Source organism: Telopea speciosissima, chromosome 4 (genome assembly GCF_018873765.1).
Source record: "Telopea speciosissima isolate NSW1024214 ecotype Mountain lineage chromosome 4, Tspe_v1, whole genome shotgun sequence".
Taxonomy (NCBI): domain Eukaryota; kingdom Viridiplantae; phylum Streptophyta; class Magnoliopsida; order Proteales; family Proteaceae; genus Telopea; species Telopea speciosissima.
In genome coordinates this window covers 26,836,199-26,862,435 of record NC_057919.1, presented here as the reverse complement: position 1 = coordinate 26,862,435, position 26,237 = coordinate 26,836,199, and the positions used below count along the sequence as shown (strand labels likewise).

The following is a 26,237-nucleotide window of genomic DNA, read 5'->3' as shown; positions in this document are numbered from 1 at the left end:
TGGAAGAAATCCTACATTAGGTGAAAGACCTTGCCTCATATATACAGCTAAAATATGTAAGTGAATAAGACCCTTCACAGTGGAACAACCAAAGAACAGTGGGGCTGAGAGGAAACCAACGAAAGTTCAAAAAAAATTGAAAAATGTTACCTGAATAATAATCTGAAACCAAATCAATTCTAGTCAGTGCGATTTCTGTTGGTATGGCTTTTGGTGGATGTTCCATCTCTTTTATGAGGAGAAGAAAAAAACTGCCCAAATCCAAAGACAGAACCAGACTTCCACGATCCACGAAGCGAACAAACCGGAATGTTTAGAACAGGGGTGACTCTGACATTTGCAGAATAAGATCTTTCCATTCCTCTATGCTTAATCCTCAGACCGCCATTGAAGTTGCTCAGACTTCTTGAGCTCCTTTCCAAGCTCTCGAACACGATTTTACCAGAAGAATTCATCTGAGAACTATTGACGGAGACCCCTCTAGCAGGAATGGTTGTTGAATCAAGTGCTTTGCGAATTGGACTCTGTACGACTCTCACCGGTCGGACCTAAGCTAACTACTAACCATATGATTAATTAAAGGTGGGAAGAAGAAAGAGGGTCGGTTGCCTTCGTTGAGGAGGCTGTAGATGGTTGCAACGATGATTCGGACGGAAAGAGAAAGAAAGCGGTAAGGCAGGGAGAATGTTATGAAATGTCAAAAATGCCATTTTAAATATCAAATAACAATACAATCATGAAATTCTAATAACATAAAATGAAATGTCTAGTTTAACCCCACCCAATTGATACTTTTATGTCTCAGTACTCATTTCTTATTGGTCTTTTCACTATTTTGTTATTTTTTCAAATGTAACCCACCTTTGTTACATGAATAATAACCCATAGTTTTATCAAAGATAACATTATCATCTTGTCATGTTATATTTCATCCAATTTCACTTTACCACGCATCAAATAATATTGCAAAACTAGTTGGAGAGAGAGACCCTTCGGCCTTAGATTCCTTCGTAATACAATTAACAAGAAAAAACAAAGTCCTTATTTTGGTATTAGCTAGGGATGTAAATGGGCACCTGAAAAGTCGAATTCGATTTGCATTCGTATTGATTCAAGGGTGTACATATTCGTTTAGGGGTATCCAAATTTCTATTCGAATAACCTAGAAAAACAAGTTACCTGATCCGAATAAATATCCAACTAATGATATAGAGGGTTTTTGATGATTCAACAAGCTTTAAAGAATGAGGGAATGAGAATTATGAGACTAAAACATGGATTGAGAGTGAATTATATCTGGTGGGGAGAGGAAGGTCTAGGTTAAACAGTCAGACATGTAAATGGATAGTTGAAAATCTAAATTCAATTTACATCCGTATCTGTTTAGAAATATCTATATCCTGGAGGTAGAGAATATCCGAATCCAATCACATCCAATCCGTAACCCATCTAGTTACATCCCTAGTATTAGATGGTTACATGCCTATGATGTGGGTCTAATTAATTGTTTTCTAGTTAGTGGGGGTACGAGTGAGTCATTGACAGGAGGGCGCATTAGCGCATATGTGGTCCATGGGGAGGGGTCGAACGCGGGGGAGAGAGAGAGAGGAAGGACTGAAGGAGGGAAAGGGATGATCAGTAGCTCAGGATTGGCTTGGATTGGATTTAGTGATTTAGTGGCGCAGTTTCCTTCCCTACTAAGTTAGCCGGCAGCCTCAATTTCTGGTTAAGAGGAGGAAGAAAAGTCTTCCTTGCTTATATTTCTCTCACTCCGTCAGTCAGAACGAACTATTATCCTACACGTTATACCTACTTTCCTCTTTTTTAATTCAGCTTAAAGATCAATAGAAAAAACACATCGATTATTCTTTCATTCTATTTTCAATTGATTCTTTCTCTCTTTGATCTCTGATTCTCAATGGTGTCTGAGTCCATTAAATTCCTCTTTCCCTACTACCTAGTCCCTCCCCTGCAATGGCATCCATTGTACGATTCTTCTTCATATCATTCCATATTTGCCTCTTAAGCTTCACTATCTTCCCAGTTGTGTCAATGCTTTGCCAGGTCAAGGAGATGATACCAGTTTACTTTGATTTCCCCCATGAATGGGTCTCCTACGATTCACTCAAAGACTACTCTTCCATCTTCCTTGATCGTGCACGGCACCACCTCGAAGAGAATCGGGAGATTACACGTACAGTCTCCACCATATCTGTTGGGGTTCTCTTATTTGCTGCGTATGTGGCTGCTTACTTGAAGAGCAAGCAGAAGAAGGAAGACCCACTTGATAGCCCTCCTGCAACAACTTTCCAATGCGAAATCTGCTTTGAACCCAGGTGGGATTTCGAGTCATTTGCCATAATTGGCTGCAATCATGTATTCTGTAGTGAGTGTATTAGCAGTTATGTGATATCCAAGTTAGAAGAGAAAATAACGAGTATAAAGTGCCCAGAGTTGAGTTGTGAAGAACTGTTAGAGCTTGATTCCTGTCGTTTAATTCTTGCACCCGAGGTGTTTGATAGGTGGGATGTTGGTGTTTGTGAATCTTTAATTCCTGAGACCCAAAAATTTTACTGCCCTTTCAGAGATTGTTCTGCCCTGTTGTTGAATGACGAGTTGGGGATAATTAGACAATCAGAGTGCCCCATTTGCAGGAGACTATTTTGTGCACAATGTAAGGTTCCATGGCATTCGAGGATTGAATGTGTAGATTTTCAGAATTTGAAACAGTATGAGAGAGGGAGGGAAGACCTGATGGTAATGGAGCTTGCTAAGAAGAGGAAATGGCAGAGGTGTCCCGAATGCCGCTGTTATGTGGAGAAGTCCCATGGTTGCTTGCTGATCAGATGCAGGTGTGGGTTTAGTTTCTGCTACAATTGTGGGTCTCCAATGAAAGATCACTATTGTCAGAACTGTAAACATTAAATACATTTTCATGTGTTGATTGGTGGAAGCCCACCTGTCCCTTATAATGTTCAAAGTAGATAGAAAGTGTCGTATAGAAATGTAAATGGAAATTATTAATAGGAGGGGGAGTCTTTGATGGTAGCCAAAATTGTCATAATCTATTCTTACTTCTTCATATTTTGATCTTTTATGGTAGAATTTGTTTGTTTATATCTTAGAGGGGCCTGAAAGTTTACCCAAACTGCGGAATGCATAGATCAGATCAGTTGATTTGTGCTCTTTTTTTTGAGTCATCACTTACTTTGCCTGTTCATTTAGAACTGAAGAGAATTAGCTTCTCTTTCTAACTAAATTTCATGGATGGGATGCTATTAATATCTACTGTGAACAATTGGACGCATTAAAAGTGAACTAAAACAGAGTTTGGGAATTGGCTTCTCATGCTTGTTTTTGGTTGATTTGAATTGCTTGCCCATCTTGTCAAGGGCGATGAGAATAAACCTACTTTGTCGGGCATGATTTTATTCATGGAACAAGTATAGAACTTTTGAAGCATGGAAAAAAACTCGGGGAGCTCTTGAATGTTTATTTTGTGTTTGTAATATGATGCCTCTTTCTCTGACAAATAGGATTTTTAAGTTGCTTCTTTTTTGTTTCAAAGCTCTTCTAATTTGCATGAACATGAGATCCAGAAGAATTACTTATGATCAGAATTCCTTTCAGAAGTGACAATGTCTTTATTTTCTTATTCCTTATCACTTTGATTCTTTCAATAACAGTTTGGGGTTGTGGGATTTGAATTGAAATTTATTAAATTCATATCTGTTGATTAAGTAATGCTTGAGATAATGACTATTATCAAGCCAAGAACAGATGTTCTTGACCAAGTTTTGGTACAGAGTCATATATATATATATTTTTTATGGTAAAACAAAAAGCTTTAGAATTAGAAAAATGAAAGATGTACATAGTGTTTGGTTTGTGCGTATTTAGCTAGGTTAAGCGCAATGGCTATACAAAGATTATCTCCTTTTTTGTCATAAGAGATATCATGATCTACATTACTAATAGATATCAAGTCTTTAATGAGATACCAAGGCCTAGGGGATGTTGTTGGAGATGGAAGAACATCGGTGATTTGTTGGTTGGAACACCACACTTCTTTTATCTTCAACCCTATGCTGGTAACATGATCCAGGCCAACCCTAATACTGAATACTTCAGGTTCCAAAAAAGTGGTAGCTGTTATATATTCTGCAGCAATTACCAAAAATCTGCCATCTAGCAAAATAATATATGACCATCCTGCCAAACTTACTCTCGGACTCTGGAATCCTGCACAAATTAAAATAGGAGAATTGAATCTTCGTAAGGAAGACAAATTAGGGAATTTAAACTCCTCCTCATGGTATTAATTACATTGTGGGATGAAAATGAAGGAGGAGGGGGGGGGGAATAAATTTAAATCTGAAATCCAACGGTTGACCTGATTTACTACCCAAACAGGATTAGGTTTCTCAGACCTAAGAACAGTCTTGTTCCTTGCAGACCAGATAGAGTAACAAGTTATAATAAAAACTTCAAAAAACCAACTGGTAGATTGCTTGTCTAACTGGTGAGAAGAAAAGAGATTCAGACAGAGGTCTTTTAATGAGGCCTTGGCCAGATATTCAGTTCTTAATCCCAGTGGTCCGGCCACCCATATGTGTTTGACCCAATCGCAAGATAGGAATAGATGTCAATAGGATTCGATACAATTTCCACAAAAAGCACAGGTAGGGTCGATCTGAAGCCATTTGGAAATACAAGCCTTGACCAGGAATTCTTGCATTTAGGACACGCTAGAAAAACATTTTAAATTTGGGATGAATCTTAAGCTTCCAAAAGAAATTCCACCAAGAGGAGATAAAAAAGTTAGTATTGGCAGAGACAGAGGTAAGAGATTTAGCAGCCAGTTTAGTGCTAAATTTACCATCCTTGGCCAGAGTACACCACCAACTGTCCTCAGAATTTGACAAAATAAAATTTAGAATAAGAGAAGATATATATAGAGGTAATAAATTAGTCAAAAGAGACATATTCCATTTAGATTCCGTGGCAACCCTAGCAATAGTATCAATTCTATTAGCTGGGGATAAGGGTTTTTTGGCTGAATCTACTAGGGAACCAAAGTGAGAGGGAATCCATCGTTCAGTCCAGAAGAAAGAGGTTTTCCCATTGTCAACCTTCTTAAGTACCATTTTTTCCAGAAGAGGAATGATATGAGAAACGCTATTCCATACCCAAGAGCTTTTTCTAGCCTGAGTTTTAGGGTCAAAGATAGACAATTTGGGGTAGTGCTTGGCTCTCAAGACTCAAGCCCACAGGGAAGAGGGGTTTGTGATTAATCTCCACCCTAATTTCAAAAGTAAAGCTTTATTATGGTGTTCAACCTTATGAAATTAGTCCCCCTCAAGATTTAGGAGTTCACATTTTTTCCCAAGCAATCAAGGTAGAATTTCTCTTACTCTCAGAGGTCCCCAGCCAAAACTTAAGACAAATGGAGTCAATATTTCGACAGATTTTCAGAGGAAAAAGGAAGCAATTCATCAAGAATGCAGGAGTAGAAGCCAAGACTGATTGTATCAAGATATTACGTCCTGCATATGATAAAAAAAAAAATAGTTTTCCAAAGAGAAAGCTTCCTTTGCATTCTTAGAATAACACCACTTAACTCCTTGACTTTAGACCTGCAATGGAATAGATTAGTACCCAAATAGACTGAATCTTTTGTAATTTCTATAATGCCAATGAGAGCAGAAAGAGATGTCCTATCCCTGATAGAAACATTCCGACTAAAGTGAATGCCACTTTTGGAAAGGTTTATCTCTTGTCCTGAGAGATCAGAAAACAAATCCAGGATAGCTTTAATGGTCAGAAGGTCCTCCTGGGAAGCCCGACAAAAGATGAAAATATCATCAGCAAATAATAAATGAGATATTTCTGGGGCTGATCTTGAGACCCTAAGGCCTTGAAAAAGATTCAACTCCTTGTAAGTAGAGAGTAATCTAGACAAAACTTCCATAGCTACAATAAATAAATAAGGGCTAAGAGGCATCCTTGGCGGATACCTCTTGAAGCCTGAAAGAAATCAAAAGGGCTTCCATCTAATTTGATGGTACAGAGTCATATTGCTACGAGTTAGACAAGCTCCTGCAAAGCCAGATAGTGCACTTGAAACCTAACAGATCTTCATGGTTAAGAGAAGTTGAGCATTGAACTTCTCTCTCAAGATTTTGTTCTTTTTTGAAGGGTGACTTAGCACTTGGGGTGTACTTAAGTTTGACAATTGCATTTCTGAAACTAATGATCATGAAGTCTTGCGGTTGGCCCTTTGTTTTATTTGTTTGCAGCTTGATAACCCAATGTTTTCTGTGGAGTTGTTAAGCTTGGTATCACTTGGATTACCCCTTGGACTAGGACATCAGTGACCTCCATGGGCTGATCAATAGTCATAGACCCTCACTATTGCTCCAAGGGGAGGGGGGGGGTAACAGTGTCTAGAACTATTCTATGCAATCCCCAGCCTCCCCCATATTCATGATAGCAGAGGCCCTCCTCCAGACACATTGATTCATGAACTTATGAGGCTTTTTGGTGAGGGCTGTGGATCACTGAGGATGGGGATTCAAACGATTACAAACGCTTCTGATTCGATGGAGGCTTATCTATATAGACTGTAGTAAACCTTGAACTCAGAGTGCTAGATGGGTTTCATTGAGGTGATGAAGAATGGCTTTTCGACCATTGAGCTTAGTTCTGATTTCTTGGACAGAGAGACCATTGCTGATCTTTTCCCAAATGTATGACACGGTATGCTGAACTTGAGCTAATGCATGCTAATAGGTGACACCCCTAGTTTGGAGAAGCTAGGCAATATAGTGTTGCCCATCTGTGAAGTTTTCTCTATTTTTCTTCAGTTTAATTAGTACCCCGGAGACATTGGCGCTTGTATTAATAGTTGTCTATTCACCCAAACAAAATTTTTTTTGGTGAAAAAAAACATGTAACTTATGCACAGACCAGGGTATGAAAAGGATCGGGACTAAACATATGACATAAACATTGAATTTTAACGGAAACAGGTGCTTGATTTGGGTTTAACCAGGGCGAAGAAAGTAGGCATTGCATTCATTAGTAATCTTAATGTTTGTTTGAACCATCTTCCGTAGATAGACCATAAGAAAACTGTTGGAGCTTTGGCAGTGGTGTTGTCATTGTTGTCAACTCAAATAGGATCAACACACTTACACAGCAGTTAGTATAGTTAGCAGCTGCAATAATATATATAGGGGTGTACAAATATATCACAGGGGTTGTAAAGTGATTTGGCTTTAATTTGGCAATAGGTACTAGATAGCAAAGTTAAAAAACCGAGTTCGTCTTGGTTTCGATCATATTTCGATCGAAACCTGGGACTTTCTTCAGGCTAACTTGAACCTTGGTTTCGAGGCCTAGAAGTTGTTTTTTTTCCCTGATTCTTATTATGCTGTCTATTTTTTACAATTTAAACGCAATCCATGCATTAGTTTCACATAGAGAACACTAAAAATTTTACTTGTGGTTTTGATCCAAGTTTGATACTATATATTGTTCTTGGATATGGTATCGAATAAGGTTTGATTGGAACATAAATCTTTCAATATAAATGAGATTTAAGCAATCTTGGATTTGTTAGAAAATTTTGTTTTGATAGCTTTCCAACAAGTCCAAGATTGTTTAAATCTAATTTATATTGAAGGAGTTATGTACTGATCAAACTTAATTTGGTGTACGCAAATGCTGTCAAAATCGTTCTGAATGAAAATATTTTTTTGGGCATCAAAACAAATGAATAATTTACCGCACTTCTGGTTTTGAACAATTTTTTACTATATTAAGATTTATAAAATTTTTAGATTTGAGAAAAACCCCAACATTAGAAAGTTGAAAATTGTATCTATCGTCGAAAATCCAGTTTTTGTTCTTGAACTAGGGGGGGTTGACTTTTTTTCCTTTAGGAATTTAACTCTTTTCACTATTTTTATTGGATTCAAATAAGGGGTATTTACTTATTTATAAATAATATCCTAAGTACATGATACTAGACATAACTAAGTGTCTGTCATAGTTTCTGGCCTGGTTTTTGGTAGTTTCTGGCATAAATACCTGTCTGTCCTAGTTTCGAGCTAAGTTTCCCCTAGTTTCGATGGACATATATGTCGAAATCACTGAAATATGGTTGAAACGAGTTGAAACCATCGAACCTCAGTTGAATCCAAGGATTTTATAAAGTCCTCCTTCGATCGAGTTTTTCTTCCATGCTAGTCGGTGCATGAGTAGTGTATCTTATAGTCTGCCAGAGTTTTAATGGCATTCGGCGATGTTTGGTAATGTTTGGAGGTGTTTGGTAAAATTTTAGTAGCACGTGAAAGCCTTCGGTGATGTGTATGCGAAGTTTGAAACATATCTTCATAGGTTGACACAGATGAGTCATCGTTGGAGAAAGTTTGAGTTGGCCAAATGACAAAACTGGAAGATGACATGTATTGGAGAGTCGTAATGCGTCGAGTCATCTTTGTAATGCAACTCTGGAATCACATCCATCCGAGTTCATATGGTGAAGTTATGGAGTTTACGGTATCTTCACTCAAAATTTACTCAAAAGGAGGTGGACCCGTGTTGGTGACTTAGCATTGTAATTAGCAAAATACAATATTAAAAAAAATTGCCACATGGCGGTCAAAGTAGCAGCCTAGGTGGAGGTGATGCAAATGCATCGAGACGATAGCCTTGGCATCATGGGTATGTGACATGAGGTATATGCACGTGCGTTGTAGAGGCTGTGCATGGTAGTAACATGATGGATGATTGTGAGATGGTCATGCATGTATGTGGTTCTAGAGGATGAGGTGGCATAGTCCACATATGGAGTAACATGGCATGAAGTGAAGCAAGTCAGCATAGCATTAAGGCTTGCATGGCTGGGTGCATCAATGGCACCATGGCAGCCGGCCATGAAGGCAGTAAGGCACGTGATACATGCCTATGGGCAGCATGGCAAAGCCCCATGGTGGGCACCCAGCGAAGGTCAGCGCGCGTAAGGAAGCTTTGAGGGGCAGCCTCGGGTGTATATCTTAAAAAAAAATGCCTGAAGTGTTGGAGGATATGTGTTGGATGAAATGCCTCTAAGAGAGGCTCATTCACGGTGTTCTCTGTAAGTTTCTTAACTGAGATTTCTTTGTCTTTTGGGAGAAAGAACGCTGACCGGTGTTGTGTTTCGAATTTTTATCCTCTCAATTTGCCTGCTCGTACTTGACATCAAGTACATCTAATAGAGGGAGGTGGACCCCACCTTGGGCAGTGTGTTCGGGCAAGGGGTAGGATAGTCATTTTTTCTCCCTCTGTTAGATGTACTTGACGTCAAGTAGGGGTAGGCAAATTGAGAGGATAAAGATCCATCCCGCCTCAGCATGTATTTGCGCCTAGGTACAATTGCTCGTTAAATGACCGGTGCATCCCTTTGAAAAGGTGGAAAGAATCAGGGGTGCACCGATCATTTCGTATGCAGTTGTGCCTGGGCGTAGGTACACGCCAAGGCACAACACCGGTTAGCGTTCTTTTTCCTTCTCTTTTTGTTTCATTTTGGTTCCAGAATCTCAGGAACCCTTGGATATAGATCCTCCATCTAGTGATTCAAATCAAGGCATGTTGGTTGGGCTGTATTGATTAATTTTGTCGTTCAGGTTCTTATTGGTCAAGTGATTAAAAGATGGTGGATCACGAAGCCTGGAATCATTTCTAATTGCTAATTTTTTTTTTTGGTACAAAGATTTTTAATTGCTAATTAGGCAATTAGCACATGCAGAATTGGTACACTTATTGAGTCCTTTCTATTCCATCTGAGCCGTTGCCCCATGTTCTAATCTAGTGGCCATGAGCCTTGATTCACTATAGACCATCAGTGGTCCTTAGATAATGTGTATTGACAACATATGGTGCACCAAGAGATCTAAGGGCTCCAATCTAATCTGAATTTTAAAATTTAATCTAACGGCGACAGTTGCAGCTGATCGGGTGTGATGTCTCCTATTATCACCAGCTCTAATTAAAATTATCAAATTGCCACCGAACTTCAAATGGCTTTAACTTAGTCATTTTGGGTCTGCATGATAACACACCTATTTCTGGGCTTTTTTCAGTCTTTTTCTTTGAATTTGAGATTTGAATTTTTATTGATTTTTTGATCATTTTTTTTTTAATTTTAAGTGATTGAATTTAATGTTGTTTCACCAAGTTGCCTACATACCTTTAGGTTTTCAAGGGATCAGGTCGAGCATAGTTCCTTCTTGAAAAACTTAGACATAGTACTTCTTGAGCTGATCTATGTTTGTCAAGTAAGGGAGTTCAATCCTATCTAGATCCACTTCTCGAACCATTTTTCTGAGTAGTATTTCCTTAATCATGTATGGGCCGCTCCAATAGGGCCTGAACTTGCCTCGTGGATTGTGCATGGTTGATTTTTGCTATTTAAGCACCAAATCACCAACGGATAGTTGGTGTGGTACAACTTTCTTGTTGAAGGTTTGTGTCACCATTTGTTGGTATTGCTTCATGTTGTCGATGGCGCGCATTCTTTTCTCATCAATGAGGTTTAGTTTTTGGAATCTTGTCTTGATCAATTCTGACTCTGGAATATCACCATCCATCATGACCCGTAGAGAAGGTATTTCCAATTCGACTGGAAGGACTGCTTCTATTCCATACACCAATGAGTAGGGTGTTGTCCCAATCGAAAATAGTGGAGGGTTTCAAAAGAAGTTCTGAAGTTGGTTTTATTCCGCTCTGTCCAATTCACCTCCTCTTGGGTTGCCTACAGAGTCCTATAGTTCCCAATGTTTTTGGGATTCAAAATTGCAAAAAAAATAAAAAGAAAAAAGAAATACTGGCCGCCTAAGATCTCATGTCGGCTCCCTCATCTGAGTCCTTCATAGAGCTCGGTCTCTAGAGCATCTATCTTCTTCTTGTAGCACGCGATATCACGTTTGGCCTGATCTAAAACCCTTTTGAGTTCATCTTTTAATAAATTGAGAAGTGGAGAATGAATCGAATTATTTTATTATCACATGTAATGCTGTTTATATAGAAGAGATACAAGAAAGGGATTGAATCCCATTGAAATAAGGAAAAGTAAAAATAAAAGAAAATAAAAGGATTTGATCCAAGTTGAGATCAACTAGGATTTGATCACATAATATCCTTCTACATACATAAAAATACATGTTAGAACTGCATTCTATGACTAAACGATGGGTAAAAGAGGAATACAGACATTAAGTTGCCATATCAGCAGCCCAAAATCTACAAGAAAGCCAAAACTAGTGAGAATCCAAAAGACAAACAATGAAAAGAAAGAAGGAATAGAAGGAGCAGTTAGGTAGAGTGTTCTTCTAATTTAACACACACACAAAAAAGTTACCTGAAATTTTAGTCTTTTGTACAGGTGAGTTTCAAGACCCTTTTACAACTAAAGAAACATGGGATTTGTTACTTGTCCAACTCTTTTGATACTAAATGTGACCAGGATCCTTTGCAATATCGGCGGGGCGGCGGTGCACATCCGACGGCACAGCTGAGGCCAGGTGGCACACATGGCACACGTGGCCTCTCTGTGCCACCAGATGTGCACCGCCGCCCCTCTGGTACTACAGAGGATTTTAATACATAAACTTATGAGGGGGGTTTTCTTTCATTCACCATGGGTATTAATGGGGACAGGATGGGTGTCATAAATAAGGGACGGATAGTTCAGACCTTCAACTAGTAAGAGTAATAATGGCGGTCGGATCTAGGGTTTTTTTTTCTCTCGGTAGAGGAAAACTTTCTCCAACACTTATTATACCTAAGTTTTAGAGACTAGAAATAGAACCCACTCCTCTCTAAGCCAAGGCATTGAAAAAGCAAGTGGTCAATGGTTTATGTACAACACATCAACATGGAAAAATTCAAATTGGGTTTCGGTTTACCAAATTAGTCACCCAATCATCCAAAATAAAGATGTGCATCATTGAAATGTCCTCAATAGTCCCTACTCTACTGCAACCCCTCACCTATATAACTTTTTGACATTGTCTCCGACCATTGCCATAAAAATATCTGATTTCGTAAGCCCCATCAGATGCAAGCATTGCTCACAATCCACAGTTCATCAAAGATGTGTGTAGGGAGTATTTGAAGGGTATTTTGGGGAACACACTAAATCCCCATAGGGGTTTGTGAACCCTAAGATGGTGTGGTGAATCTACGGTTCGAGGATGTGTGTAGAGAGTAATATGTTCATTGGTTATAAAGTATTTTATTTAATTCAATATTGATTGTTGAGTATGTTCAAGATCTAGAGATATTGATTTTCTTTAAAATTGGATAATCATTATAAATGTCAATCATATCTCTCATTTTAGACATTTTCTCTTCACTATATTCTTATTTTTTTCTATGGAGAAATTCTCTGTGGTGGAGTGTACGCCCTGTGCCCAGACATGGAGGGGGCGAAATGGCCGCACCACCCCATGAAAGGCGGTAATGACGCCCTATGTTCTCCCATTGAACCTTGTATGCTCGTAGGGATTACGCTTCCCCACAGAGGTTAGAGAACTGGATCCGATTCCTCTCCATTGAGTGGAGAGCCCAATGAGGCATCCAGTAGCTATGTTATGCCGCACACAGCTAGATGCGTGCTTAGTCTGCCGTTGGGATGTGTGGCACAGCCCTGCCATTGGGTGCCTCATTGGGCACTCATTGGGCGATGCACCCTTCAAGGAGAGGAGCTGGATCCTAGAGAACTCTTGTCCTATTTTCTAAACTTGGAAAAAGACAATATATCTTGACATTAATTATTGGGAAAAAATAGCCCTTGTGCCTAGACTCATGGGGTACAAAATGACTGATCCGCCCCCATGGAAAGGCTGAAATCCTACCCCCTTATGCCTCCGTGCATGCTCTCATTGGCCACCATGCATGTGTAGGCCTTAGAAGGGATCTAGCTCTCCTCCAATTGTGGTGGGAGCTAGAAGGTCCAGTGCTTGAATCCACCCCAAAAATAGGGGGTTGGTCATTTCACAGGTGGGGCCCAAGTGGGACCCACCTATGAAATGACCACTCCACCCCTATTTTTGTTGTCGTTTAGCGGGGCTGGACCCTTCAGCTCCCACCACAGCTGGAGGAAAACTATTTCCCCCTAGAGGCCCAGGTAGCGTTTTCTTTCCCTAATGAACTTAAACAGCGAAATAAAGACAAATGTATGCTATCGATTTCCCTTCACATTATATAGTCGTTTTTGTTTTAGTCTCGGTTGCAGGCTATACCAGACATCATTCCATTTGGTGCTTGGGTCTATGCCCACTTGGTTCAACCACAGCTTGGCTCAATAAGAATCTTACAAGAAATTTTTTTTTTTAATGAAAAATTATATTAAAGAATGGTAGATAAAGAAAAATTTTCAGACTAAAAGAACAAATTAAATAATCTACTAAAAGATGATACATCAAAGTCAAGGGGAAGGGGGGAGGGGATGGAAGAAATAACTCAGTAATGAGAGGTTTCATGAAACATCAAGGGAGGATAAGGTCAACCATGAAGTAAGTTTCATGCAAAATTCGTTTATTCAACTCACAAGAATTGAATAAAGGGACCCCTATCTATCTCACTAGTCAAATGTCAAGGGCTTAATACGCGTATTATTACACAGAAAAAATTGAATAAAGGGACCGCATTGTATTAGCTTGGGGCCAATGAGAGTGCGTGCAAGGCATCTAAGAATATATGGGATTTTTTATTTTAGGAAGGGTTGGCGGTAATTTTGTGTGTTCATACATCTGGGTGTAGGAAATGTATAATACATTTAATACATATTGTATGTGTACGTTTAATATGTATTTTGTTAAACTTCATGGATTTTTCCATATCGATGCAATCAAATGTAAAAAGACATTTTTTCCAATTATGCATACACGTATGTGTAATCAGGTTTTGATTCTAGCAACTAGGTCAAAAATTTGCAAAACCAAGTCATGAATTATGTAGACTAAGTCAATATAATAAATGACCAAACATGGTATTTATGCCCGAGTCACACGTAACTCGAAGAGTCTAATTTGAACTCTCTCTTTCTCTCTCCAAAGGACTTTAGAAAAGGTTTATTAATTTCTAATACAAGGGCGTGACCTTTTTGCATAGGGAAATTTGGAAATGCAAAAGTCCATCATCCATAAATATGTAATAATAAATGGAAGGTATTTGTAGTCATAGTTGGAAAATCAGGTTTTTTGACTCGACTCGTCTTTCTCAAAACTTGGTGACTCGGACGACTTAAACCTGGTCAAGGTGAGTCATGTTTTTTTATTTTTTAAATTCATTTAATAACTAATACACATAATACCGAGAATAGGCATGACCTTTGGCCTTTTTCCTAATTAGAGCTCAGACTCGGCTACATCAAGGCTCATCCACTGAGCTCAAGAGGAAGAGGCCTAGTAGATCACTCTAGGACCAAGATCACTACACAGGTCAACAAGGGCGTCACCACCCAAATCTACACTATCATGCAGGCAAGGGGATCTTATCCCAAAGAAGATGCACCTTACCCGTGCACGACTCTCAAGGATCTTATCCAACACTTGAGGAGCACGCATGTCTATCTGCGAGGGAACACCTTCCCTACCCGGACTCTACCTCCCAAGAGGAGGAGATCTACTACATGATGGACTCTACTACCAAGGAAGCCTATCACCAACTACCCGGACTCTCCACACCGCCATATTCAGTTTTAATACCTAGGTATTCTACTCCATTGACCCATCTTGAATTTCAGTAATTCATCTGTTGCTCAGAGAGATCTTACTTAGGCATCGGAAAGTCCTAGGCCGGAACCACACCGATTCTCCTTTGCCCCTTGACATCCTTTTGCAGGTTGTGGCACCCGAGGGACCAATCGAAAATTTCTTGACGCAACAGAGAGAGTTCTGACTAGATTCATTGAGTTTTGTGTCCTCGGGCAAAAATGTTGAGTCTATAATAACTAGGACCGAGTTTGGTCATTTTTAACACTGATCGAAGGTCTACACAACTTGAGACCAGGTTTTACAATTTTTTACTGGACCCAGGTGACTCGCCTGAGTCTAAACCTGATTTTCCAACTATGATTTGTACACACGGGAGATTCTCCCTTCGACTCCATTAATTTTTGGGGAGATAGTTCTCTGTCCGGGAGTGTGGTCTATACTAGCACTCCCGTGAGTATGAGAGAGATAGACTCATGGGAGTCTTGAGACTAGGTTTTACAAATTTTTACTCGACTCAGGTGACTCGCCTGAGTCAAAACCTGGTTTGCCAACTATGATTTGTATGCACAGGAGATTCTCCCTTCGACTCCATTAATTTTTGGAGAGAAAGTTCTTTATCCGGGAGTGTGGCCTATGCCAACACTATAGGCCACACTCCCATGAGTAGGAAAGAGATAGACTCATGGGAGTCTTGAGACCAGGTTTTACAATTTTTTACTTGACTCAGGTGACTCGCCTTTGTCAAAACTTGGTTTTCCAACTATGATTTGTACACATAGGAGATTCTCCCTTCGACTCCGTTAATTTTTGGGGAGAAAGTTCTCTGTCTGGGAGTGTGGCCTATGCCAGCACTCCCATGAGTAGGAGTGAGATAGACTCATTGGAGTGATGGCATAGGCCACATGATCTTTATCCTCTCAGGTTCCCTGCCCAGTATAGTTCGTACGATTCCTCTCATAGGGGGCAAAAATGACCACCTTATCCCCTGTCCGAACACACTACCTGAGTGGGGTCCACCCCCCTCTTATTAGAGGCACTAAGAAACTATACCGGGCAGGGAACCTGAGAGGATAATTTTCCATAGGTCATACGTTCTCCGGACAGAAAACTCCTTCCTTAGTTTTTGACTACATGCATTTTTATTTTTATTTTTGTGGGGTGGGGGGTAAAGGACAACATGCATATAGTAATACACTTTCCTATGCAAAAGTTCAAAGGTCTTCCCATTATCAGTGGACCGTATTACATATTAATGAATTAATTAAAAAAAATTATATATTTAATGGATGTATTCACAATTAATAATGAATGAATCAGGGCCCATTAACACTTGTGGAGGCAAGGGGTGGTCAGTAAATTTGGTTACAACAGCGCAGGTTCCTTGCCGACTTCAATTTCTATGATCTTTCTTAGAAACTTCAATCTCTAATTAGTTTTGAACTTATTTTATGACCTTTTAAGCCAAATAAAATAAAATAAAATAAATGCTGCTTATCAGATCAGCTGGCTCAACTGTCTTATCTGGGTCAGACAACAGTGGTTAAGAGAAGTCTTCCTTCCTTGATGCTTATCTCATTTCTTCCCTCTTTATTAATTCAGTTATTCCATAAAACTATAAAAACTTTCCATATTTCTATTTACATTAATTCTCTCTTTGCGATCTCCGATTCTCGATGGTATCTGAGTCATAAAATTCCTCTTTTCCTAGTCCTTCCCCTCTAATGGCATCCATGGTACGATTCTTCTTCATATCAGTCCATGTTTGCCTATTTAGCTTCTCTATCTTCCCATCTATGTCTATGATTTGCCAGGTTAAGCAGATGATATCAGTTCTCTTTGGTTTCCCCCATGAATGGATCTCCTACGATTCGCTTAATGACTACTCTTCGAACCTCCTTGATCATCCACGACACCTTATCAAAGAGAATCGGGAGCTTATATCTACAGTCTCCACCATATCTGTTGGGCTTCTCTTAGTTGCTGCGTATGTGGCTGCTTCCTTGAAGAGCAAGCAGAAGAAGGAAGACCCACTTGATAGCCCTCCTGCAACAACTTTCCAATGCGAAATCTGCTTTGAACCCAGGTGGGATTTCGAGTCATTTGCCATAATTGGCTGCAACCATGTATTCTGTTGTGAGTGCATTAACAGTTATGTGATATCCAAGTTAGAACAGAAGATAACTAGTATAAAGTGCCCAGAGTTGAGTTGTGAAGAAATGTTAGAGCTTGAATCCTGTCATTTAATTCTTGCACCCGAGTTGTTTGAAAAGTGGGAGGTTGCTCTCTGTGAGTCTTTAATTGGTGATCCCCATAAATTTTACTGCCCATTTAGAGATTGTTCTGCCCTGTTGCTGAATGATGAGTTGGGGGTAATTAGGGAATCAGAGTGCCCCATTTGCAGGAGACTGTTCTGTGCGCAATGTAAGACTCCATGGCATTCAGGGATTGATTGTAGAGAGTTTCAGAAGTTGAAGCAGTATGAGAGAGGGAGGGAAGACTTAATGGTAATGGAGCTTGCTAAGCAGAGGAAATGGCAGAGGTGTCCCAAATGTCGCTTTTATGTGGAGAAGTCCCAGGGTTGCTTGCTGATCAGATGCAGGTGTGGGTTTAGATTCTGCTACAATTGTGCCTCTCCCATGAAAGATCACTATTGTCAGAAGTGTAAACACTAATTACATTTTCATGTATGGATTGGTTGGAGCCATGCTACAAAATTTCGTGATATATCGCCGATATATCGCGAAATTTCGATAATTTCGGTAGGACCGAGACGAGATGGGCTTCCGAAATGAAAAAAGTTCAAATTTCGGCGAAATTTCGGTATATTTCGTAGAAATACTGTGTATTGAGCAATATATTTCGGTAAATTTCGATACATTGCGGTATATTTCGGTAAATTTCGTAGAAATACTTTGTGTATTGAGTATTGAATTATTGACTATTATGAAGTTTATGAGTTATGACTTATGCGCTTATGACTTTATGAGTTTAAACTTTAAAGCTTAAAATTTAAACTAAAGGCTACATTTGACTTTATTTTTGTTTCATTATTTTGTTTAAATTTCTTATTATGTCTTTTAGTACTTAAACAATATGTATTTAACTATTTCATACAACAGGGTCCGACCGTATACAGTCAATCAAGGATGCAAACCCATAACACCACTTTGAGTTCATTTTTTTTGCAATATGAAGGTTTAAATGTGTTTATTTAGCTTAAATAAGGGTGTCCATGAAGTATCAGGCCTAGATATGGCCAAATACCCACCGAGATGGACTCCCGAAATATTACAGAAAAAATGCAATATTTCGACAAAATTTCGCCAAATTTCGGATATTTCGGATATCTCGGTAGGCCCGAGATACCGATGTATCGCGAGATATAGTACTATGGTGGAAGCCCACCTTTCCCTGTAATGTTCAAAGTAGATAGAAAGTTTCTTATAGAAATGTGGATGGATAATTGGTAGCCAAAATTCTCATAATCTATTCTTACTGCTTCATATTCTGTCCTTTTGGGAATTTGGATGGTAGAATTTGTTTGTTTATATCTTAGAGGGGTCTTAAGATCAGATCACTTGGGTTTGTGCTCTTTCATTGATGGAATGCTATTAATATCCTCTCTGAACAATAAGACACATTAAAAATGAACTAAAACAGAGTTTGGGAATTGGCTTCTCATACTTGTTTTTTGGTTGATTTGAATTGCTTGCCAATCTTGTTGAGGGAGATAAGAATAAACCTACGTTGTCGGGCATGATTTTATTCATGGAACAAGTATATAACTTTTGAAGCATGGAAGAAAACTCAGGGAGCACTTGAATGTTTATTTTGTGTTTATAATATGATTCTTCTTTCTTTGACAAATAGGATTTTTAAGTTGCTACTTATTTGTTTCAAAGCTCTTCTAATTTCCATGAATATGAGATCCAGAAGAATTGCTTATGAACAAAATTCCTTTCAGCAAGTGATGATATCATTCTTTTCTTATTCTTTATCACTTTGATTCTTTCAATAACAATTTGGGGGCGTGGGATTTGAATTGAAATTTATTAAGTTCATACCTGTTAATTCAGTAATGCTTGAGATTATGATATTATCAATCCAAGAACAGATGGGGTTGACCAAGTTTTGGTACAGCGTGATATTGCTATGAGTTGGACAAGCTCCTGCAAAGCTAGGTATTGTGTATTTGAAACCTGAAGGATCTTCATGGTTAAGAGCAGTTGAGCATTTAAGTTCTCTCTCAAGATTTTGTTCTTTTTTTTAAGGGTGACTTGGCATTTGGGGTGTACTTAAGTTTGACAAATGCATTTCTGAAACTAATGATCATGAAGTCTTGTGGTTGTTTTAGTTTGTTTATAAGCTTAAGATAACCCTGTGTTTTCTCTGGAGCTGGTAATCTTGGTATCACTTAGATTACCCCTTGGACTAAAACATCAGTGTTCTCCATGATCTGATCAATAATTGTAGACCTTCACTATTGCTCCATGGGGGTTCATAGTGGTCTGCGACTATTCTATGCAATCCCCGGCCTCCTCCGTATTCATGATAGCAGAGGCCCTGCTCCAGACACATTGTCATGAACTTATGAGGCTATTTGGTGAGGGCTGTGGATCAGTGAGGAGTGGGATTCAAAGGATTACAGACGCTTCTGATTCGATGGAAGCTTATCTATGTACAATATAGTAAACTTTGGCATCAAAGTGCTAGTTGGGTCTCATTGAAGTGTTGAAGAATGGCTTTTCCACCATTGAATTTACTTCTGATTTCTTGGGTACAGAGACCATTGCTGATCTTTTCCCAAATGTATGGCACAGTATGTTGAACTTGAGCTAATGCATGGTAACAGGTAAAATCTCTAGTTATCTGTTATGGAAATTTGAGAAGCTTGGCAATGTAGGGTTTCCCATCTGTGAAGTTTTCTCTAGTTTTCTTCAGTTTTAGTATCCCAAACACAGTTTTAATAATGGAAACAGGTGCTTGATTTGGCTTTAACCAGGGCAAGGAAAGTAAGCATAGACCACATGAAAACATTTTTCTTTCTACCAATGCTTTGTCCTAGTTGAGGTGGAGAGCATATGCTGACTTGTCAAGGCTCATATTTTATTTTGGATAGTATTCCACCCATTTTTCATGTCAAAATGTTCCAAGAACTACACTCTTCCACCTATTTTATAATATTTTTTTCCCTTTATCCGTCATCAGTTAATATGTTATTGCTTTAACAAAATGTCCTTTTCGGACCACCTAATCCTTACAAGGATAAAATGACTCTTAACTCAACAGTTAAACCTAAAATGTCATTACTTAACGGAGTATGGATTTTCTATCCTCCCTTTGGTTACAAGACTAATAAACACATTTCAGGGTGTATCCTTGGGTATCAATAGTACCAATTAGGGGTGTCAACCGGTCGGGTTCGGTCGGTCTCGGTCAGGCCTAGACGGGCCTCACCAATTTTATAGGCTGCACCGTGTCCGACCGTTTAGGTGTTCGGGCTTGCATTGGGCGGACATGGTACTGTTTAATTTCGATCGGTTGGTGTTCGGTCTTTAATCGGGGTAGCCTTATTCAAAGTAAACGGGTCTTAAACGGGCCTCGGTCGGGCTAGTGACCTATTTAACTCTAAACGGGCACTAAACGGGTACTAAACGGTGTGGGCAGATAATGTCCTCCTAGCATTGCTCAAATTTAAATATTACAAATGCAATAAAATGCACAACTGCCTTGAACACGAGCGTAAATACCAATCTGTCTAGGTTCATTCACTTGTTAGATTCTGGTAGAAGTTAATTAAAGAAGCCACCTTAATTCCAAATGTAATCCTCATTAGATTATAAGACCCCATCATAAAACAAACCCTATGAGGAAACATGTTAGATTGAATCCACAAACAATTACTCAAAGACTGAAATTTTGATTTTGCGAGACTGAATAGAAAAAAGAAAAAAGAGGTGGAATTTGGAAGGTTAATTAGGGTTAATGGTTTTTTTTTTTGGTAAATAATTAAGGTTAATGGTTACTTAGTCATTTAGGAGGGTTAGGTTACCTAGGTCGTTAGGGAGTTGGAAATTGGAACGTTTGCGTTTGGGTCTTTTCTCTTTTGGCCGTTTGAACATGGCTGTGCCTTGGGGTTGGGGGTAGAATAGATAATAATTATCGGGCTTAGGGGGTCGGGTTTAAACGGGGCAAAAGGGTTCGGGCTCGGTCGGGGCTTTAAACGGGCGGGTCGGTCGGGCACCCGACGGTGCCACCTCCAGCACTGGGAACGACCGTTTATATACGGGTCGGGCTGAAGCCCGACACGTTTATTAATCAGGTCGGGCCGATTCGGTCTTTAAGCGGTCGGGTGCGGTTGGGTCTGCCGGTGCGGGCTTGGCATTGACACCCCTAGTACCAATTACCAAGATACCATCACTATTTTCTATTTTCGCTAAAACAATAAACTGAGTTTTAAAATGATATTGTTTTTTAGTTTTTTGTATTACATTTTAGTGAGATGTTTTTCCTCTTTTCTTATCCTTATATGTTTTTGTATTGATTTTAAACAAATCCCGTAAAATATTTTACAAAGGCTCTGTTTGTTTGGGCGTAAAATTTTACTCTTGAAAATTTTCACTTCAAAAATATTGACATGTAAAATTTTACATGTTGAAAAGTGTTCTAATGTTTGGTTTTTTTTATGGAAAAAAGCATTGAAAAAATTTTCAACATATAAAATTTTATATTTATGAAGTAAAATTTATCAAGAAAAATTTTACCTGGAAAATTTTACATTGAAACAAGCGGAGCCGTTGTAACAAACAATTGCAGCCTTAGAAAGAAATGATAAAAAGTACATTTGAACCAAAAGGCTTAGACAAGGTTTTAAGTTTGGAAAAGCTGCAAGTTTTATCAGTTTTTTTATATCAAGCCTACCATATGTTTCTTTTACATTATGGAACGGTTTATTCATTTATTTATTTTTGGGTAGCAAGGAAGGATTAAATTTTCACCAGTGACATACTAACTAAGAAGGTCAATTTAACAGATCAAATCAAAATTTGGCCTAGTTTTAACCCTATCAAGCCCATATGTCCTTGGGCCCTATTGCGTTGTAGGGGAATTGAAGTGAATTGAAGTGAAATTTCTAAAATCTAAAAATGAAACTTTTGTAATAATAACCCAATGTGATTGTGTAAACTACTAAATTTTTTTATCATATTTAATAATGAACTTAGATGCAGTTTTTAGTTACTTTTCAAATCCAAGGAATTTAACAAAGTAGTGAATTTTAATAATCAAATATGAAATGATTTGAAATTAGTGACATAACCATGTTGGGGTGATGGTTACAAAAGTTTCTTTATTAAGTTTGAAAATTTCACTTCACATGGAGCCTTAATATGTCAAACACATGGAGCCTTAATATGTCAAATAATTTGCAACTTTTTTCTTATCTTTTCACATGTGCACACGAAATATGTGCAAGACAATTACAACTTTATGACATAACACTTCTAATTTAGGACTGAGTTTCCCTTCACCCCTAGAGGACGGTTCACACACCGTCCTAGGGTTCACAAACCCCTCCTAGGGTCTTTTGGTATGTTCCAAAATACCCTCCTGAAACCTTTTCGTGCCTACAATGTATGATATCCCATTCACCGTTGGTGGTTGGAAACTCAATCCTTTAATTTATTGTGGAAACCATTTTTTATCCTCGACTTCAAGAACTTTTGGGAACAAGTCAAAGTTAAGCAAAAGAAAGTTACATATTTTAAATACACCTATTGAAGTGTCAACCAGACAGTCTCATACATGGTTTTAGAGCATGGGACTGGATCGGGTATTGGTCACCTTCAAAACCAATATGATACCAATACGGTATCAGCAGGGAGCAGCTGTAGCGGACAAGTTTACCCTTGGTTTTTCTTGAAATTTTTTTTGTTTTTACTATTTTACCCCTTGTGTGTACCGTTTTCACCAATATGGTATCGGCCAATTGTCGGTATCAATCACCTTCAACATTGTGTAGTATCGGCCGTATTGGGCGATCCGATATCAATACCTCAAACCGTAGTCCCATAATTATATGTTAGTTTTGAATCCAAATTGATGAGTAAACCATCACTTTTACTTTTATTCTCATGGGTTATTGAAGGAAGATGAGATTAAGGTGAACTGCATAACCCCTTTTATATGCATGTCTGCATATATTTTTGGGCCTTAGAGATAGGAGGAGATTTGCAATCAGACAGTCCCATAATTTTTTTGATAAGAAGACAGTCCCATAATTACATGTTAAAATTGAGTCCAAATTGATGAATCAACCATATCTGTTTACTAGTAATATCATGGGCTATTTAAGGAGGATAGTATTATGTTAAGGAAAGCAGTTTTCTGTCTGGGAGTGTGGTGTATTTTTGGGCCTTAGAGATATGGAGGAGATATGCAACAGTGCCCCTATTCTATAAATGGGCAATTTGTAAACAGTCAAAACCATTGAACCATGGAAAGGTTGAGAACGACAGTTAACCTCCTAGTTATTCCATGGACCTGAAAAACCTCCACAGTTTCATTTCCATTAGCAGAAACTGTGTTCTCCACTTCAATTGCCAATTTTTAGTTCCTAACTTTAAATCAAACTTCATCTTCTTCTTCTTTCTTCAAGTTAAAGAGTTTCACATCCCAGAATTCAGATCAAAGAGCAAGCTTGAGTTATGATTTCTGATACTGTACATAGCTATTGGAGCTTCAATAATTAACAATGGCTGATGCAGATAATTTCCCTGGATTTGCCTACATATGCATCATTGATGGCATACTTGGGTTTCTTCTGTTCCTAATTCTATTCACCAATTCCCCCACCTGCTGGTTATTAAAATATTGGTGGCTCACCCTCTTACAAATTGGTTTTATCTCTCTTTCAACCATTGGAATTCTTGCAGGTTTTTCAGGCTCCCCTCAGATTATATTGAGCTACCTGATCTTGAAGCTTCTCCTGATTTGGTTATTCCACATTTTTGTTATAGCTTCATGGAAACTTGCAGCAGGGAATTGGGCTCAATTAAAAGATTGCCTTCGAAAAACCGAGTTTTGTCAGGATCAAATCTCTGCTACAATGTTTAATCCAGTTTTCATTGCTTGCTGCAAAGAACCAGTCTCTTGCAACTCCAAGAACAGCTCTTTCCATAATCCAAACTGCAATTTGTGGAGCATAAGTTCGACGATTTTATGTTATGAGTGTCAATCTTGCAGGGATGCTGTACACAGTGACTTCATATTGAATGGGAAATCCTCCGCTATAATATGTACCATTTATCTGGGGATTATCCTAGAATTCTACATCCTTCAGGTCTTTCTGATCAGGAAGCTGAGTACAGAACGCAGTTCTAACAGGGTAGCTCCATCAAATATTTGATCAAACTTACAAGACTTTAATATGTAGTGTTCTCCAAAACATCAGTCACATTGTATATATTGAGTTCTTTAATGGCTCCAGAAAGTCAAAAAAGATTTTATTTTTTAGTTTCACAGATTTTTGGCTTTCAGGTTTGATTCATATTCTTTAACCGAGTAGGAGATGTGTTAGGATTTCTCTTACTGCCCATAGTTCTTTTTCTAATGGTTGAAGGGAGGGCTTGGTTGGGGGATCTGGCTCTCCCCCAGCCGTGGCGGGAGCTGGAGGGTTTCAATCTAGCGAAAACACCCGAAAACATTAGAGAATGGATCATCTGCACGTACCAACGGGTGATCGTACATGTGAGAACCAGCCACCTATCCTATTTTTGCCATTTACTAAGGGAGAAGGGGTTTTTATGAAAACATAATTAAAATGTGATTGACTCTCACAAGTACGTTCACCTGTTGAGACGTGTAGAGGAACCTAACTCCAAACATAGGGAGGGGGGTTGGTCATTTCATAGGGGGCCACTAGGATCCCACCTGTGAAATGACCAAAACCATCCTCATTTTGCTGGGCTGGACCCTTCAGCTCCCGCACCACGGCTGGAGGAGAGCCAAATTGTCAGCGGCCTGGGTGTGAGCGGTCATCCTTACCACAAACCTAGGCCTGCCACGTGTTTTGGGCTTTATCCAACCGCTGAGATTCATTAGATTCAAATTTTCAATAATAAACCAGGTGAGATTGGATATAAACCAAAACCAAAACCAAAACCAAGACAACCCAGACGGGTCAAACCAGTTTTAAGTGTCTACTACATTTTCCTCAGGCGATGGTTGTTCTTATTATAGTGAAGAAGGTGGGAGGAAATAGAGTCACAGTGGGATTGTTCATGTTGCTCTCAGAGACATGGGATAAGGCAAAATAAGAGTGGGGTTGTTCTTGTTGCTTATCAGATCAACTGGCTCAACTGTCAAATCTGGATATTTATCAAAAAAAAAAAAGGGCCAATTTGGGTCGGATTACAGGGAAATGGAAGCTCTCCAGCGCGCCAGCCCCTCTAGCGCATCCAACGGCTAGGGTGCTGTCCTCGACACACACAACTGTTGATTGCACGCTAGAGAGGATCTGATTCCCGTATTAACCGCGGCTAAGTGGAGCTTTCCTTCCTTAAGCTTCTGTCATTCCTTATACTTTCCTCTTTATAAATTCCAGCTACTACAGATTAGTAGAAAAGCCTTCCATATTTCCATTGACATTGATTGATTTTCTCTTTGATCCTTCCATTCTCTATGGTGTCAGCCCGTACCATCTCTATTGGGCTTCTCTTAGTGGCTGGATATGTGGCTTCTTACTTGAAGAACAGGCAGAAAAAGCAAGACGCACTTCACAGCCTTCCTGCAACAACTTTCCAATGCAAAATCTGCTTTGCCATAATTGGTTGCAACTATGTATTCTGTTCTGAGTGCATTAATGGTTATGTGATAACCAACTTAGAAGAGAAGATAACGAGTATAAAGTGCCCAGAGTTGAGTTGTGAAGAAATGTTAGAGCTTGAATCATATCGTTTAATCCTTGCATCCAAGGTGTTTGAAAAATGGGATGTTGCTCTCTCTGAGTCTTGCTCAGAAATTTTACTGCCCATTTAGAGATTGTTCTGCCCTGTTTTGGAATGATGATTTGGGCGTAATTAAGGCAATCACAGAGTGCCCCATTTGCAAGAGATTGTTCTGTGTACAATGTAAGGCTCCATGGCATTCAGGGATTGAGTGCAGAGAGTTTCAGAATTTGAAACAGTATGAGAGAGGGAGGGAAGACTTAATGGTAATGGAGCTTGCTAAGCAGAGGAAATGGCAGAGGTATCCCGAATGTCGCTTTTATGTGGAGAAATCCGAAGGTTGCTCGCATATCACATGCAGCTGTGGTTTTAACTTCTGCTACAATTTTGGGTCTCCATTGAAAGATCACCATTGTCAGATGCGTCAAGACTAATTAAATTCTCATGTGTAGATTGGTTTAAGCCCATTTGTCGTCCCTATAATTGTTCAAAGTAGATAGAAAGTGTCTTTTAGAAATGTAGATAG

At 39.0% G+C, this 26,237-nt stretch overlaps 1 protein-coding gene across 1 annotated transcript; it reads left to right on the top strand.

Moving 5' to 3' along the window:
* Window positions 1-1,965: 1,965 nt before the first annotated feature.
* Window positions 1,966-17,463, top strand: LOC122657317 (probable E3 ubiquitin-protein ligase RNF144A). Its single transcript, XM_043851980.1, has 3 exons — window positions 1,966-2,194; window positions 2,853-2,858; window positions 16,713-17,463. Exons 1-3 carry the CDS (start codon window positions 1,975-1,977, stop codon window positions 17,435-17,437), a joined length of 951 nt encoding a protein of 316 aa, XP_043707915.1. The 5' UTR covers window positions 1,966-1,974; the 3' UTR covers window positions 17,438-17,463.
* The last annotated feature ends 8,774 nt before the right edge of the window (window positions 17,464-26,237 follow it).

Coding starts and splice junctions, on each gene's coding strand:
- LOC122657317 (XM_043851980.1), top strand. CDS start 1,975: ATGGCATCCATTGTACGATTCTTCTTCATATCATTCCATATTTGCCTC.